Source organism: Lytechinus variegatus, chromosome 13, assembly GCF_018143015.1.
Source record: "Lytechinus variegatus isolate NC3 chromosome 13, Lvar_3.0, whole genome shotgun sequence".
Taxonomy (NCBI): domain Eukaryota; kingdom Metazoa; phylum Echinodermata; class Echinoidea; order Temnopleuroida; family Toxopneustidae; genus Lytechinus; species Lytechinus variegatus.
In genome coordinates, this window is record NC_054752.1 from 18,081,290 (window position 1) to 18,100,812 (window position 19,523).

At 35.7% G+C, this 19,523-nt stretch overlaps 1 protein-coding gene across 1 annotated transcript; it reads right to left on the reverse strand.

Annotated features, from left to right (window-relative positions):
- Positions 1–3,131: 3,131 nt before the first annotated feature.
- LOC121426354 (G-protein coupled receptor moody-like) lies at positions 3,132–18,770 on the reverse strand. The gene is made up of 2 exons (XM_041622631.1): positions 18,287–18,770; positions 3,132–5,942 (listed from the first exon to the last, which is right to left on the reverse strand). The coding sequence occupies exon 2, from the start codon at positions 5,518–5,520 to the stop codon at positions 4,288–4,290; it is 1,233 nt and encodes a 410-aa protein (XP_041478565.1). The 5' UTR covers positions 5,521–5,942; positions 18,287–18,770; the 3' UTR covers positions 3,132–4,287.
- Positions 18,771–19,523: the final 753 nt, after the last annotated feature.

The following is a 19,523-nucleotide window of genomic DNA, read 5'->3' on the forward strand; positions in this document are numbered from 1 at the left end:
ATCAAGATGATATTAAACTGGTCTAATCGATTGAACTGTGAGGTTACCATCCCAGCACACCAATTGGAGAGAAGAATGACGCCAAGATAAAGGGTAATCGATGCAATAAGACGAGATAGAGAGAGAGTGTGTGGAGGGGAGGGGGGAAGAGGATGGATGGGAGATGAACGGGAGAGGGAGACATACGGAAGAAGAAGAGGAGAAGGAGGAGCGAGGGTATAGGAGGAGAAGAAGAATAAGAAGAAAAAGGAGGAGAAGAAGAAGTAGTAATAGTAGTAGTAGTAGTAGTAGTAGTAGTAGTAGTAGTAGTAGTAGTAGTAGTAGTAGTAGTCGAAAAAGAAGAGAATGAGAGGGTGGAAGATTAAAAGAACGAGACAGGGAATCGAGAAAAAAATATGCGAACGCAATACTTTATTTGTTCTATTGTTATAGACTTATATAATTTCAGATTGTCTCCGAACTGTGATACTACGAGTCAAAATAATGAAACAATCAAGTTTAGCACAAGTCATGGAGTATGTTATTGTTTATATAGTCCAGAGTTTTTTGCGACTTTTAAAGAAAAACATAACATTTTCACGGTGTGTATATTGTGATAAACCAAATCAAAGCAAAATCCAATACAATCGTGTTGCATGAGTTTGTCAGCTTTATGGCTTTAACTGCATGGAATCTTACGTTTAACAAGAGTTCCCCTATTCATATTACTTTATCATATATTTTATACATATTTTTTTAGCGAAGATCACGGTATGTGTTTGGAACACACACAATAAAAAAGAAATAAATGGTAATATATTTTTGTCATTTTGGAAAAAAAGGAAAATTTAGGTCCCTAATGATTTATGGAATTGTATAAAAAAAAAGAAAAAAAAAGAAAAAAAATCCTTTTTACTTCAGTTGGTAAAACAAATGCACACCAGACCATATACTCAAATCGTGAAGATAATGGTGACTAATAACTCCCTGCTCATACCACAGTATTCCCTGTTCATACATTATACTCCCAAAGGACCTGCCGATCGAGGAGACAACATCCTTTACTTTGGCTTAAGGTGTTAAAGCCCAACCATGATCACTGCATCCCGGGGTATTTGAATAATTGATGAGTCTCTTGGAGCACTGACCGAGAAAGGTAATCTACTTGTACATCTCTAGCTCTACCTCTATGCGAAGCAATGTAGAGGTAGATTAATTTACAGAGTCGATAAAACAGTGATCATGTCGTCTGCTTTCCGATCGAGCGGTCTTTTAAAATGACTATGCTCATGGGGGCCTTGGTGGAGGTATATTATTATCCCCATCCCGAGTCCAATGCTACATTAAGAGATGAGAGAAAATAATAGTAAGCTAAAGTGCGGATGTAAAGAGAGGAAGAGAGGGGATAACAAAACAAATGGAGGGGGGTGGAAAGGGTGAACGTGGGTTTCGGCTCTCACATAAATATAAAATTCTATATTTGTATGTAGGTGCCACGAGCCTAATTACATCAGGAGGGCTAAAGATATTCGATTTTTTCAATTTGATGTTGCTGATTGACAAAAATGTATGAATATGATTCAAAATCTAACACTGATTCTAGAAATGGTAACTACTGAACTTCCTTCGCCCGAATTGGGAAGATAAATAAGTGACTTGGAACTATTTTTTTGACTGGCGGACTAATTAGGGCTATTTTACTGTTTCATTTGATGAATTTGATCCATTCATAGTTATCTTCATAAATGGCGATTTATTTTTAAAATGAGCTGGCTACAGTACCCTTTCCTGGAATGTCAGATATATATTCTATCCAATGGTAGTAAACATTCCACCCTCTAATTTCACATTTATTTTTTATGAATTCTTCAAAAGTGCCATTTTAACACACAAGTCTTTGGGGGAATGTTTTACGCGCGTGACACCAGTAAACATGTTTAGTTCGTGAAGATGGCGCTGTTCATTCTCAATCCGGAGCAAGCAACCCACAGCCATGGTGTCGTGAAACAATGAATGTATTCTTCGCCAATCAGATGCGTATAGATTTCAGTAGATTGTAACAATAATTTTCACTGAAAAATATTTGATTTATGAAATCCTCCCAATGTTTAAGTATATGCTATTGTTCAATACAAATTATTTCATTGGTGAGAATAAAACATAGAAACATAATCATAAATTTCGCTGGACATTTCTATCACCATTATGACTCTTGAAACAACAAAAAAATTCTATACTACAAAATTTGAGAAAAAAACGACAAATGAAATGAAATAAAGCACAAGTCGTATGATATTCACTATATTGCTTCTATTTATTCTTATATCTGTGCTTATAGCATAGTTATATTTGACATTTCAATAAGAGCAAAACCATTTTCTCGCTCTTTTGATAGAATCAAAGACACACAATTTGGTAACATCATCAACTTAGTAATTGATGTATAGAAAGCTACTTGATATAAAACTGTAGCTTATTGTTTAGAAAGAATGAGAAGAAGGGGGTGGAAAAGGGTTTAAGCAAAATTAATAAATGAGCGAAAAAGTTTATAAAGAGAAGTCTGAGACGTGTAATTATTATTGAACGGAAAAAAGGAAATCACTTTTAGGCCGTCTCAACTCTATCAACATAATTTATCCTTGTACCGCTCGGAGGTAACACCTTAGTATTTTTATTGAGTTGTGTAGTGTGCGTGTAAGATTATAATACTTGAATAAATGGATAATTTCAAGCACGTTACGTGTCGGGTGTTAAGGTGTTGGTGTTATTATTGAAAAAGTGAATCGGGCTGTACTGTTGGAGCAAGCACTGAATGGTATTTATGAACATCATGCAGCTACCTATTTAAAGCTAGTTTGGGGCAGGTGTTTGTTTTCCCAAAACACCAAACGCACTAACACCGTACTTGAAATAATCCGTTTCCCCTCTTACTACATAGATGATAGGTCGGGCAAGTTTAAGGCAACATTCATCGCATCTATTCCATAGTAATATCGTCGCGAAGATTGGTTACTTTGATACGGAGCTTACACAGTAATCAATAAAGAACAAATACTAATCATTCATTAATTTTCAAAGATTTTTTCAGCGTTAGCATGAAAAATTTCAATAAAATAAAGTCTGTTATTCATCCTATTTTATTTTCATAAACAATGATGACAAGTTATTTAAAAAATGGTATTACAGGAAAACAATTCAATGACATTTCTCACACGAAATTTCTATCACACGTAGAGTGCCTGCACTCCGTATGACATGGTCACAAGCTTTAAATAGCGCCATCTATCATGTCTATTGTCGGATCACTATACTAGTATTCGTTCTCAAAATGATTCGAGGAGATTGATGTTACTGGCTTCTGTACTGCGTTTCACCAACAATTAATTTTTCATTCAACAAGTCAGCTCTTTCCTTGATTTTGATTGACAGAGAAATACGGTTCCTACGGTAACTGTCCGCTAATACATACTTTGTCGGAAGAAACGTCCGACAAGTCATTTCGTGAAACTCTCTACAAGTATACTGGAGGACAAATCACTCCAGGAAAAAGGTTTCTCGATTCACTTGATTACTATGGACGGCCATTCACGCCATATATCACACACCCATAATAATTAAATTTAAATGTTGGGTTGATCTCATTCCCTCTCAATATCTTAGTTCAAATTCAAGCACAATGAAAGAGATCGCTTTATTGTGAGACATTCCAGATCTCCTTATTAGGCAAATTAATACTATGTTCTAGATCCCCTTATTCGTCAACCGACCATGAAAAATCCCATCCAGGTTCTCACAACTGATCAGTCACATGACTATTGCACTCCTAGAAAATGACATTTCAAATTTATTAACATAAAAACCAGCTCTCTTTACGTACGTCATTATACAGCATTCGTTCACCGACGCAATGATCTCGATTCTTGTGGCCAACGGGCGCGAAGTTGTAGCATTATCGACCATTTTGAGTCATCTGCCAATCTCTCAATCAGATTTCAAATGGGCACACTTTTATTGATACGTTATCGTTGATAGATCAAAAGAAAATTGGTGCTTTAAAGAAGTGGGGCCGGCCTGTAGACATTGTAGGCCCTACACTTTTTTTAATTCTCGAACATATTATTCAGCATGCCAAGTCTCCTAACAACTCTCAGTCTAGTCGCCTCATTAAGTCAATTAACGTTCACACATTTAAAACGTTGGCACAAGCCAATTCATATTTGATGCAAAATGGCTTTAGTCTTGAATGACGCAAGAAGGACGAACTTTGACGCAGTCCTTCGCGAGTAGGCCTAATCTGGACATCTTGCGTCAAACCCTGAACGACCTTTGGCGACTGAAACGCGATCTCGATCGTTTGGTTCTCCAACTTCCTTCAGGCACGGAAGCAAGGCGACATGAGAGAATGCTCTTGAAGACAGTCTTGAAGTTAGGATGCCTGGATGCGTAGATGAAGGGATTAATACACGAGTTAAAGACGAGGATTAGCGTGATCCACGGGATGGCTGGATCACTTGACGGGATAAGACTCCCGATAGTAGCCGGCAAGACGCAGAGGAGAAACGCGCAGATTACCAGAAATAAATTCTTAGTTATTTCGACCTGTTGTCTGCGCACCTTCTTCGCGCGCTTTTTCTCAAGCGAGAGCACGGTGGCCATCCCGTTCACGGTTCCGTTTTGGTTCTCGTAATCGTTCGAATTCGCGCTGCTTTCGTTGTGCGATACAGGATCGCCCATCTGATGCGGCGATCGTGAAAGGCGGCGCTGATCGGGCGAAACCGCCCCCGTTGTGCAAGTTATATCCGACATACCATCGATACTCCGTGATCGATAGAGTTGACGATTGTGGCTGGTAACGTGATAGTATATCTTTGCGTAACAGGCAAGTATCAGCAGAACCGCTGGGGTTAGAACAGATAGTCCTCCTAGAAGACTCAAGTAGTCCGCATTCTCATGTGACGTATCCTGCGTACATACTTTATACTTATGTGAATATCCTAGATCTCCAAGTCCAGTCTGGGTTCCAATGATGATGATCAGTACTGGATAAACCCAAGAAAATATAACCATGAAGATAATATTAAGAGGTGTGTAGATCTTGATGTACGATGTTGGTTTGTGGGTGATTAAAAAGTATCGATTAAAGGCGATCAGGGTTAGCGATAATGCGCTGGTCCCGAGGCAAATCAACGACAGTGCAGCAACAGCCATACAGAGTAGCTCAGCGAATGGCATACCTTGGAATGTTAACAGTGTGGCGACGTGGAACCACAACAGCACAGTGATGGCGATGTCGGCCACGGCAAGGTTGATGACGAAGACATTGGTGGTCGTCTGCAATCGTCTGGAGAGCCCGACGGCGAGGATGACCAGGGCGTTGCCAAGGAAACTCACGATAGATATAACGAGAAGTAGCGAAGCCAGTAGAACCCGGTGACTGGCCGTCGAAAACTCGAACTCGGCACCCTCGGTGCCTCCTTGGCTTACATTCACATGATTCAAGGATTGGCCCATTGGGTGTAGGGGTTGATAAAATTGTTCCATTTTCAACCAAGCAGGTAACCAATCTCAGTAGAGATATGTAACTGAAACACTCACTTTCCGTTATCAAGACTGTCCTCTTGTGTTGCTAAAAGAGGCCCGCGGTTACGGCCTCCAACTTCCTCCTCAAAGTTAAACATCAACTTTATCTTTCATTCTTAATTTCCAAACTATTTATCTCTATTTCGACCGGACTGTCCTGGTGCTAATGATGCCATGGCACGATATTCTGTCAGACCATACACTTATGTTTATCAAATTGTTTCAATTAGATGAATAATTAATCAACTTATGTTGATTAAATTGCAACGATTTATCACGATTCCTGGGCTAAGGTTTTCCTCGGTAAAGATCGAGTTGAGAGTTTCACGGACACAAGTTTTGGCATGGTCTTCGTTTCTGCGTCTCACCGTTATTCGTCAGATCTGTAGCAAAAGGAAAGAAAAAGTGAAATAGGTGAAAAATCATAACTCAGTATAATCATTCACGAGACAAAAATAATATGAACAAATGTGAAGGGGAGAGGGGTTAGGACGAGGTTGACAATTCCCTAATTGTTGTTCATCAAGTTATCGCATTTTATAGCATGATTCCTCGTTCACTTCAGATTGGTAGCCAGTCAAAATACCGAAAAATTAAGAAAAATTGAAAAAGAACAAGATATTGGGAAGAATTCGATGAAATTGTCATCCTCGCATATCGAGTATTGTGCTATGGAATCTAATTGGAACAATGAACAGGTAAGGAGAATGTAAGAAAACAGGTATTTGAATTCTCCAACAAAAAGATTTACATGAATGAAAAAAAAATGATATAAACAATATATATACATGTACATTTCACGAACCTGGCCTTACCCATGTGTGTTATCATTTGCAATGAAAATCTACAAGGCATGTTAGTTAGGTGTGGCCATACTAATTACAAGTGATTATAGAAAGTCACATTGTCTGTTCTCGTGACAGCATGATTGCGCAACTTTTCAGCTGCCAATTTTTTGGCACTTTTATTTGAGTACAGGAAAGTGAAACAATTTCTACCATATTAATACATAATGTAAAATGTGTATAGATAAGGGAAACAAACCCTTGAGAACTTAAGATGAAACATTCTAAAAACATTTTGAAAGGCTGAAAGGCTTTCAAAAGACAATCTCATCGGCGACACATGTCTAGTTAAGGGTAATAAGTGCGTTGAATTTTTTAGTTAAACCACTCCGACACACAGAATTGGGGCTGCCGACCCCCCCCCCCTTGAACATAACTTCTTGTTAGGAGCGGGGGGGGGGGTCTCGACTCTCGAGCGAGCCTCCTTTGCAAAGGACCCTTCCTGCAATGGTCTTCGTTTCGTGTATATATATATATTTGTTTTAAATTACATAAAATCAAAGTATCAAGCAAAGTGTTATGACGAGAAAGATTCACGGACACACCTTGGCTATGTAATCTCTCAATGAAACATCAGTGAATATTCAAACACCTTTGATCAGTCCCCTTGATAACGACGTAAAGGATCACTCAATTTTGAGTGAATAGGAGGTAACAGACCACCGGTGTCGATCCGTGACGTCATACTAATCAAGGGGGGGTGAAACAATAGATCATCCCCTTGAACGATGGATTCACAACACAAATCGACACTCATTTAACAGACGATCGTATCACATAAAATTCTTCTAAAATAGACGAGATTCACTCAACAACAAGTGAACATTCTAGAGTGATATTTTATTCACTCCTTCTAAGGAGTGAACTGTTTCAATCTGTTTCATGTGCATGACTATTCTTAAGCTTTACCCCACAAAAAATACAATAGCAATATATCAAACATGCATAAAAATATACACCCCGAGAGATTTATTTTGTCAACAGTCAATTAAAAACAAAAATCTTGGCAAGTTAAAAAAATGCGAATGTGAACATCACGGTCGATTCAGACATTGTTTTTCAAAAATAAATAGAAAATAGAAATATCACATTGTATTATAAAAATTATTTCAATGTGGTCGTTTAAAATTAGAAATATCATGAGGATGAAAACATTTGGATGAAATTTATTAATTGGCGATAGTCTATATATTAAATGTTTAAAACCGCAGAACTAAGACGTGATTATAACACGTCAAAACGGGCTGTTGTCCGTGCCAAATTTACGCAAATCTGTTTCTATTTTCGGACCTATATGACTTATATTGATTCAGTGAAAGTAATTACAATATTTATGGGTTGAGCAATATTTGAAATCCAATAAAAGCGAGTATCTTTGTTTGTCATATTTTATTTTAATGAAACATGAATACAGTTAAGAAGCTTTCATTTTTTCTTTTGATCATTAACTTTTAATAATGAAATATGAATAATAATGAATATAAGTATTATGTTTAATGAATCAGGCTTTAATTGCGCATTTTACCCTGCAAGTAATCACGATCATAAGACATGAATGAATCCATATGATAAAAATATTCTTTTTTTCTTTCATCCTTCTTGTTCTTTTCACCTTCTTCCCCTCCTCATCTTTCCCCTCCTTCCTATTCTTATTCCTGCTTTACTTCTCGTTACCATGGATACCGGTGCTATATGTTTATTTCAATGGTGCTTTCACAATTATGATATATATATAGACATGTATATATACATATATACTTGCATGTACTTATCTCTCTCCCTTCAAAACTATAGCATTTATTCACTAATTGATGTTTCTAAACATATTCAGAATAAAAACGACAACAAAAATTCTGAATATCAATGATAAAACTTCAAAACATCAGCTCTTAAATTTAAAACGAAAATAGGCCTATACGTAATATAGGCGTGACTTGTTTATACCAAAACCAGACGGTGTTTGTGGTTTTAAAAACTTTAAAGGCGTAATCTCTGTCCTCCCTCAAACTGTCTTTTCATTTTCAGTTTTGAATTATTAATTTCTTTTAATCAATCCCTACCCAAGTGGGGGCAGTACTGTCCTGTCCATTGTAGTGATGTGTTACGACATGGCCATAATATTCCAATCCTCCCTAACGTTAATCCTATATAAGCTTCATCTCGACCTAGCCCAATTGTTTTTGAGGGGCGTTATGAATATGAATTACCGTGGGCGTCATAGAGCTGTCATAATTAATTATTTTCTTTAGTTGATAAAAGAATGCCCAGGTAAGAGAGGTAATCATTGTCAATAATGAAGTATATGTTTCGGTTTCGTCTACGGTTTATCTACATGGTTTCAGTTTCTCCTAAGTTTATTCATATCATCATTGTTTTGTCAATGGCAGGAACTACTAAGTGTTCTTATTTCCTATGAACAATGTTAATAATCAATGACATTCGAGATAAGAAGGCCATTTAGTTATCAGTTTGAAAGTGAATATACACAAAAAGCCACAGGTCTGACGGAAACGAGTGAGAGGCACGAAAGTTAGATAATTTTGAATAAACCCAAACACTCGGGCATGAAAAACCGTCCGAGGATAAATGAATAATAATAGACAATAGACAACTCAATCATATTTGGAAAATAACACATCCTATATCAGATTTTTACTTCTTTTTCCTTTTTTTTCCTTTTAACTTTTTTCAATTCAGAATATTAACATAGATCTTTATTTTCATATCATTACAAAAAAGAGAGAAAAAAGACTGGTGTATCCAACACTCATCTGAATGTCAAAGTTCGGTGTTCTTCTCCGGTGTTACATTATCCCCAACGGATGCCATTTCAAAATCATTTTTCATGAGATTCGTGACACCAAATCAAATGCTTCCAATACATACGTTAAATGAAATTACCATACGATATATTCTAGCAGAGCCATCGATCCCCAGGGATTGATTCATGTTCCGGAAGGGGGGGGGGGGCAAAAGCGAAGAAAAACGAATGTCCAGTTTTTTCGACGAGCTTTGTGCTCTAACTTTATACATGACAGAATTTTGCGCCCCTAGCGCCCCGATTATTTGAAGGGTATAATTTATAGTATATTATCTTAAAGCAAATATCTGCCTGCGTCCCCATGGCGCAGTGAACTTTTAAAATCTAGAATGAAGTTGGTTGTATGTTCTGTCAACTTCTATGAAGTGGCAGACTTTACCCAATTAAACACTCGTGTTGAACGGGAAGTCTGGTGATTTTCACTGTCATGGTTGTTGTTTGTTAAAGAAACAATGTCCACGAGACCTTTTGGGAAATGTAAACGCGTGAGAATATAATCCGCTTTTTAACCTTTAAAGGTAACGAACCACATGAAGCATGAATAAAATAATTGGTCAGCTGGCCAATGGGGTAATGAACCACAAATTTCGAGGGAGCAGACATAGCGTATGGGTCAAATAGCAAAAAAAAAAAAATCAGCGAGCGAAGTGAGCGAGTAAAAATGTCGACCTTTTCAATACAAAAAGTTTGTGATATATTTTGACATATTTTCCAAAAGATAACATAATGTTTACCCGACCTTACCATTTATCTTTTCCTTTTCTTTCTTTTCTCCTTTTTTAAATTCTAATTTATTTATTAAAAAAGTATTTCTTTATTTATATATCAATTTATTTATTCGTTCAGGCATGTATCAATATGTTTTATTTGGGGGCATGGTCCCAGACCCTTTACGCCTGTGTAAAGAGTATAGGTTGCTGTTAATGGCGGCTTGTAAATTTGCCTTCATGTATCACCTATTCAAGTCAAGAGCTACTTCTCCACATTTACCCCCCCCCAAAAAAAAAGAACAAAAACAAAAACATAACAAAAAGAAGAACCTGCTAAAAGATTAGCCTGAGAGAGAGAATGAAATATTATCATACTATAAAGTACGAGATCATCATCCATAAATTATCAGTGAGAAACCTTTGCAAAAAACTATAAAACAATACAACCAAAGAGTGCGATGAAAGGCAGGAAGTATACTCATATAATCATGATCCAATATATGCCTCATAAAGTAGGACACAGGCAAAATGGCCAATTACAGAAAATTATTACATGACTGTATTATAGTCATACAGGTAAGGTAGTCGTCAATTTTCCGAAAGACTTTGACATGCCAACCGGTGAAATGTTGGGTGAAATACACAGAAGTAAGAAGAAACAATATTCAAACAAAATCGACATAACAAGTAAAGAACGGACTAGAACGAACAGACAAATAAACAAACTATATACAAACAATTAAATTAATATATAAAAATAGCAAATCTCCACAAATTATTTCAATGTCATGGCGGACGATATAAAATTTTCTGCTGATAATATTATTTTCAAAAAAATTATTCTGTCTCGTCCCGCGTGGATATACATGTACATCTGCAGAATTACGCCTGTATGTTTGAACGTTTAATGTATACATGTAGTCATGTAGTAAATCCTACACGAGATTGGTTGGCTGATGAAACCACTAAAAATAAAGATTATCGATGATCAAGGATATCATTTTCCATATTTTCTACGCCCAATTTATACTGGTGAGTTACAGCCAAAACACTCTAATTTATGCATATTTTGTATAAAAATCGGTTGTAAGTTAAGATAACCTATTTCATCTTAAATCCGATTTTAATGAAATGTTCACCATAAGGTGTGTTTGATTTTTTAACGTTTAATTTCAAATAACTTTTATAGGGGGTGGAGGGACTTGCACTTTAAGCATGTTAAGAATTATAAAAAAAAGTGATGAAATTCCCCCTTTTTTGAGAGAGATCAAGACGACCGAACAATGCCATTGAGGATAAGAATGTTGAAAGATGTGGGTTGGGATCATCTTGGAGCAATATTTACAACCAATTCCCTAAACTGATAATGATAATGACGTATTGTGGTATTTTATGACCTCAATTAGTTTTAATTATACAGCCCTATTGTGCAATGAATGCCGAGGTATTTGGCGTGTATCTCTTTTATACGGGATTTATATGATCGGATCAGGGTTTTATAATCTTCTCAAAAAGATAACAGGGAAGATTTGCCATTAAGAATGCCATTGTAGACAGGACGAGGCAACTTATTTAAAACACATCACACATAATGGAGCTATAGCAGAATGCAAATGATCAATTTACAAACAACAGTCATGTAAAAATGAATTCAAAGGTGAAGTCATGATTTGTAGTAAATTGGTTAAAAATGTGTATTCTCAAAACACTTAATTATTATTATTACCATCATCATCATCATCATTATTATTATCAAACTAACCGTATTATACTGAAGTTTAATTAAAAACTTATTCTAATCTGCGAAAGGTTTTCTCAATTTATTTCATTTTGTACTTAATTGTTTATTCCTGTTGTCTGCACTGCAGTGTAACATTATCGCGTGTTAAATCAACAAATTCATTTGCACGCTGATTTATTTTTGTGGGATAATAATGACAATTGTTAACTTGTTGTTTTCTTTCATTCAACATTTTCATATTGCACCATTGGTACTTATTATACGCTATCCAAGAACTATTGCTTATTATAAGCTTATCTAATTTGAAGGTAAGGGAGAAAACTAATTATTACGATTGTTGAATAACTTGAATTTGATTGTACGAATGTGCAATATTGCAACATCAGCGCGCAAAGGTTAAAATAGCGAAAATGTAACAAGCAAAACACTTCAAATGTCATCGAAATCGGAAATGAAATAAGAAAATTCATATCTAAGTATTGTATATTATCATAAAATATTTCATATTTTAACAAAACAAAATAACCAAACATCAACAATACACGAAACAACAATAATAACAACAATATGATGTTAACACACATTTTGGTAACATGCTTGTGAATATTCTTATTGATACTAATATGAATATTCATAAGCATATAGCCACAAGTATTATATTTGCATACCCAGTTACCTTGGCCTTTAAGCCCCTGTATACTTTATAGGGAACCCCCTTATTACGTAATTAATTACACCTTTTTAATATGCCATTGATACTTATTTCCGGATAAGAAAGGGGCCCGTTATTATCCAGAGTGCTTCATTTAGATACGGATGGTCTATTACGAACGGAAAACTTAATTATCGTCGTATTTTTTTGCCAATTTAGTATCCGAAAAGAATCAAGCACAGTTCTCGGAGAAATCTGGCATGATCTGTACACTGCTACACAGAAAAAGATAAAACCTGCCCGAAAACGGAATACCCGGGTATTGATTCCAATTTACCAAATTAAATGATGTTTTTACCTACATTTTCATAATTGTAAATTTGCTCTTTCTTCGATTTCGATGCCTACTAAAAAGGACGCTAGTAAATTTTCAGAGCAATCGTGCGCTGGCGGGAACTATACAATGCGTCCCAGAAAAAAAGAGACACATTGATTCTAGATTATCGATTCAAATATTGGCATGTCATTTATGAAATCTATTTTTAGTGTTATTCAAATTTCCCTCTCTATTTTGATACATAAAATAAATAGTTGTCTCATTAGCATTTTTGTTCGTATTTTTTTTGTTCAGTTTCTTTAACTCGAAATGGGAGTGGATTCTGCTATAATCGCGTTTTATGCCTTAATACTCATTGTTTGTAATTAATCTGTCATGTGTGAACGATGTACAAAGTGCTTGGTCTCAATGAAAGAAGAGATTTTGCTCTTCCTATTGGTTGGTGTCAAATTCATAACATAATGATCGTGATATTTGCAATAAACACGATTTCCCATTTCTGTGACACACTGTATAATTCGTGCGTTGATCAGGTGTATTTCCCTCCCCTTTTCCGGGGAACTGTCTTCAAAATTGATAGACAAATCCCCCACGATAATTGATCAATTAGCAGAATTCGCGTGACTTTTTTTTTCGGAAGAAAGAGGCAGTTTTGGGTGAGAATGACAAATTTATAATTGGCATGCTTTTATATTACCCCATTCTTTTCTCCAAGCCATATTTAGTTCATGGTGGCATTTCCACATCCTGGTCTTATTCTCGCAGTTTGAAGAATGAAGACAAGACAGTTAAGTGAATAATAGCATGAATAAAATGTGAATTATAGTTAATTGGATAAGTTCCGTTTTCTCTTTCAACACTCTAAAAACACCAAGTAAAATTGTACCCAATATTGGATAGAAAGGTAACATGCACGTTTGCTTTGTATTTTTGTTTACCCCAAATTGGGATATTTTAACCCAACATTGCGTAAAATTTACAAAATATTTGGTATCTTTTTACCCAACCAACATGCATGTTCCCATTTTACCCAATATCGGGTAAACCTTTTTTTTAAAGTGAATTGAAAAAAAAGAATCGAGGACTTCATAATTAAAGGTATAAATCTACCCCTCATAATCATAATACTGAAGATTTCATTGAAAGTTGGAAGTAAAATAAGAGAATAATGACATTTTGAATTTTGCTTATTTTTCACAAAACAGTCATGAACATAACAGTGATATGCAAATGAGAGAGTCGGTGATGTAATTTAGTACGTACCACGACAAGGTCGAATTTGATGGCGTTTCTATGGGAACACTTTTTCTAAAACAAAAATATTTGATCAGATTTTAACGAACGAGTCATCCGTATCCCACATTCATACATTTCAGTCTATTTTAGGTAATAACCACAAGCATAATATCACGTATGTGTTTAGTGAACCGATGTTAGCGAAAATAGAAATGAAAATCACCAAAAATATTCGTCATAATAGTTCCCTTTTATCAATATTATCAAGCTAATCTTCAGTCATTGTGGGGCTCTGATGTTCAGTGCTGTTAGCAGACACACTAAAACTTCAAGTCAATTCAAATACCGGCGTATTTATTTTCTTCCATTTTTCACAAAATGCGTCATTTTCAATATGAATTATACAACATCTTTGTCAAAAATACAGGTATACAACAAGCTTAAATTGCTCTCAGGGAAAATGAATTATTCTCTATATACATATACGTATATATATATATATATATATATATATATATATATATATATATATATATATATATATAATATATATATATATATATATATATATATATATATATATATATATATATATATAAATATTTCCTCATAGCACAGACCATGTATAATTCATATTGAAATGTTCAATTACAATTTAAAATTGCCGAGTGGTAACCATACCCCCGAAATGTTAGATTGTACTTTTGACTATCACACTAGTCTACTGAAACCTATAAAACAATATCATTTGCATAAAGAAAACTATCTATACTTACTTATCGGTGTGGTGTGCAGGTTCCTCATTTAAAGATTTTAGATTTATTGCTTTAAAATAATCTATTTCCTTTGTCCTTACGTTATTATGTAAACAGCTTCCTATTCCTAATATCCTATAGATATTGATACTGTTTGAAGGCTAACGTTTGCACTGTGGAAAAACCGCGATAGGGCAACATACACGTACAAGGTATCATATCATCTATATACGTCTGTTCTTCCAAGGGCGTTTTTGTGGTAAAATTAAATTAAAACATTTGGTCACACGTTGGGTGGATTTTCGTTTTGAAGATTTTCAAGCAGCAGAACAGTGAAATGGTTTTTGAAAATGAGGGGGGGGGGGGGTGGTGTTGGCGCGTGCACTCGTTAAGGGTATAAAAAACACCGATTTTTTTAAAAAGGGGTGGTTGTGAAAGACCGGTCAATCGCGGGGTCAAACGTATTTAGGGTATGTTTTTTTTTCCCAAAGCTTTTTTTTAAAGACTAGCCAAACGTGTTTAGTGTATGTTTTCTTCCTCCAAGCTTCTTCTGGCGACAACGTGTTTAGGGGCCAAATTGTGTAAATAAAGCCCGCGAAAAACATTTTTGGGAGTTATTTTGCACACGGAGAAAAAAAAAACTCGTTAAAGGGGGGGGGGGGGGGTTTGGAAATAATTTCATCACGCATGTGTACAGCAATACATTTGACTGCCCCCCCCCGGCTACAGCCCTCCGCCCCTAGCTTTGCACATTTATAAATAGGGGCTATCAGGTTTTTGAAATGTCAAACTCAGAGTCGTCCTGTCCCTGAACATTAAAAAGTATAAAAAGAAAAGGAACTGGTCATAATATGCCAATGAAGTGACGAGGAGAGAACACAGTCTTGAAATGATCATCCATGCTAAATCTAGGGCCCCCGAAACATTAAGGCTAAGCGATTGATTGTGAGCTAGGTTACTTTCTACGATTGATTGCATTGAATATTGAAGGCCAAGTCCACCCCAGAAAAATGTTGATTTGGAGAAAAGGAGGAAAATCAAAGTAACATAACGCTAAAAATTTCATCAAAATCGGATGTAAAATAAGCAAGTTACGTCAATTTAAAGTTTACATGCACAACTCAGTGACATGCAAATGAAACAGATGATGATGTCCCTCACTCACTATTCATTTTGTTTTTTAATTGTTTGAACACTGTAAAAACTGTGGTGTTAAAACTGACACCAATTGGTGTTAATAGAGGACCACACCCTGAGGTCTTAAAATAACACACTAGAGATTGAACATAACACCAAAGAGTGTTAATGTAACAACCATAGGTGTTGTAATAACACCTATAGGTGTAAAACTAACACCACCAATTTATCACCGGTGTAAAATAACTGGTGTGGTCCTCTATGTACCCGGTTAACACCACAGTTTTTGCTGTGAATGATATACAATATTATATTTTTTACGGATTTGACAATAAGGACCAACTTGACTGAACCATACAGTATTAAACATTGCTAATTCCACATGCTCAGGGAGGAATTAATCGTTGTTTCACTTGACGATGACGAGAAATAAGAATATTTCTTTTTATTTCATGTAAGAAAATACAAAAGAAATAATGAGTGGATGACGTCCTCAGTCTGCCCATTTGCATACCGACCAGGGGTGTGCATTTAACTGTTTTGTGACATTAAGCGAAACTTGAGAGTATTATATAAATTTCTTATTTACATCTGATTTTGTTGAAATTTTCAGTTTTATCTGTTAAATTGTCTCTTTTTAATCAAATCAAATTTTATTTGAAAATTCCAATTATATGATAAATTGTAAAAATCTTCACCCAATAATTGTAAATTATGTCCCAGCCACAAATTAATTCAGCCCATATTACAACACAATTATATAAAGGCACTGGCCCAAATAGGACCTTAGTAAGTCAGTGTACTTGTACAAACCCTTTTTAGTCACAATTTAACACAATTCCTCACACAACACGAACACAACAAAAACACAATGGCACAATGAACTATATAACAATCCAAATATAAAATCCTATCTGTGTAATATCCCTGAACTTTCTACCCTGATCCATGGCGATCGAACAGATATCGATACCGCTTCCAAAAGCGAAAAAACAGACAGTTGGGACACATCCTTACTCAGGATGAAAAAATCATCATTTTTTCTCGCAGGTAGATTCAAGATTTATTAAAACAGATGATCGCAGCTTGTGTAACTGAATTGAGAATTGTTTTTACAAAAATGAAAATATACATAAAATAAAAAGCAATGTTACAAAAGAATCAAGAAATTAAAAGCAAATTGTAAATTTTAAATAAATATCTTATGTTTAAAATTTTTGGAACACTTTACATAAATTTGGAAATAGATCACACGGACCTGTTTATTATTTTTTTTCTCTCATACACCAATTTCGCGGACCCCCTCAATTTTTTTTTTTTTTATTAATATTACGCTAGCGGTTTACGTCTCTGTAATTGTATTCCCCGGCAAGATCATGTTCTTCTGAATGACCTTGACTCAATCAAGTTAGTCACGTGATTGTTTTTATTTTCAAATGTTTGCACTGAGAGCTTTGTGGACAATTGATTTATTTTGGAAACAAAAGAAAACAACCAAACTCGAATTCAACCGCAAAATGAATCATTGTATTGATTGGGCGTCGAGTGCAAATCTCCACATAATTATTTGCAAATGACAATGTTCCTCTAGCTATATAGATATAGAAACACTCATGCTCTAGCTTTATGGTTATCTATGCGGGATTTATAAAATCATAAGAACATGGATGTCTGACCATATATTTCAAGTATACTAACTTTCAATAAAAAGCAAGCGTGACAGTCTCTCTTTGATTAAACACAAATATATAGTTGATTTTAAGTGCGTTCAATCGCAACTCAACTTTCTATACAAATTCGACTTTACGCTTTGATTTGTGATTAATTCGCAATATTATTGGAAGATAGTTTTCGTGCAACGCCGCAAATCGCCAATGAATTGAATGCATATTAATAAAGTTATATGCGTAGAGATGGTGCACACAATATGAGTCTAAATTGACGAGGGAAAATGGTAGTACATGATATAAGTAACGCGAACGTTTTATTGACAATATATATATATATATACATACATACATACATAAACAATACAATCATTACTTTTATACAAAATAATAATGATGCGGTGTCACACCACTCACACCACCAGTGACATTTCGTTACCTAGCTCACCGGATATAGATCACTGATCTGTGTATAATAAGATAGCATACAGATCAGTAATGTAAATGAAAATTGAAAAAACAATGTAAAAACTGTGGTGTTAAAACTGACACCATTACACCAATTGGTGTTAATAGAGGAACACATGCACCCTGAGGTGTTAAAATAACACCCTAGACATTGAACATAACACAAGAGAGTGTAAATGTAACCATAGGTGTGGTAATAACACATATAGGTGTGAAACTAACACCACCAATTTAAAACCGGTGTAAATTAACTGATGTGGTCCTCTATGTACACCGGTTAACACCACATTTTTGCTGTGAAGAGAAGAAAATACTACATGTATATATGACAGCACCAGAAAAATATCTATAAACTTACCATATAAAGAGAAAATGCTGAAGAATATAGGTTCTTCCCGTCGTAAATTTTGAGAGGTAGTATAATTCCAAAATCATATGGCAGAGGCGAGGCAACGGGTAGGTGCACGGTAACAATTGGGAAATCAAGCGACTCAAGTTATCGAAGGAAGCTAAATTTGGTATTGTTGATTCGTGTTTCTCCTGTGAAGAATCAGAATATTACCACAGCAGCTTGACAATGTGTCCCGTTATTATGTGTCAAACGAGGACAATGAAACGAATGAGGAAGCAGGGACCGAGTTCCAATACACTCGTCCGTTCAAGACTCGTTGTGTTGTGGTTGGATGATAATTAGATCCCTTCCTATTAAACTCCCATACTTTTGGAACGTGTTAATCACTCGGTTAAGTTCAGCGCACTGCGATATACTTCTTGAACTTGCTTGCCGATCAGGAGACGCCACCAACCACCTGTTTTGCGTTAGCTAGACACAGTCACAACGACACGGGGTCGTTACCGAGGCCAGTTGTACATCAAATAGAACAGTGAATTGAACAATTGACATGATTAATGAGCCGTTTGTTTGTTGGTTAAATGTGACTGGGCCATTAGTCTATGAATAAAACAAACAGCATTGTCAATGATATAAAGGCGAATGGCTTAAAGGGAAATTATGCAACACTACACTCATGAAAGCGCAGGGTCTATATATCTGGTCACTCCGGGGCAAATTAGGGGCGCTTTGGGGCGTCACCCCACTCAAAGAACTGATCGAGGGGAAAAGGGGTGGGCGGGGGGGGGGGGGGGTAAAAAGAAGGAGAAGTAAAGGAAAAGGGTAGTATTATGGAACTATGCCCAATATTTACATAAGTTTTCGAGAAGATAGTAAAGAGTTATATGAACGAAACTTTTATTATCACACTCTTCTTCTTCTTCTTCTTTCTTTTTTTTTTTTTTTGGGGGGGGGGGGGTTGTTTATCTTTTGTTTCTCCCTTTTCTGTGGTTTGGCAATCATATGGAGCAGTCGGTTACACTTCGTAATTCCGAAGGTTCGTAATAGGTTCTTCATTCCGAAGGTTCGTTATTCCGAAACACGTAAATTGCCTATAACTCGATGTTCGTTAATCCGAAAACGTAAAAGGGTTCGTTAATAGGAACATTTGTGGCGTAATTCCGAAGGTTCGATAATCCGAAAACAAAATAAGGTTCGTTGTTCCGAAGGTTCGTTAGTCCGAAAAATGAAATAAGGTTCGATA

Coding starts and splice junctions, on each gene's coding strand:
- LOC121426354 (XM_041622631.1), bottom strand. CDS start 5,520: ATGGAACAATTTTATCAACCCCTACACCCAATGGGCCAATCCTTGAAT.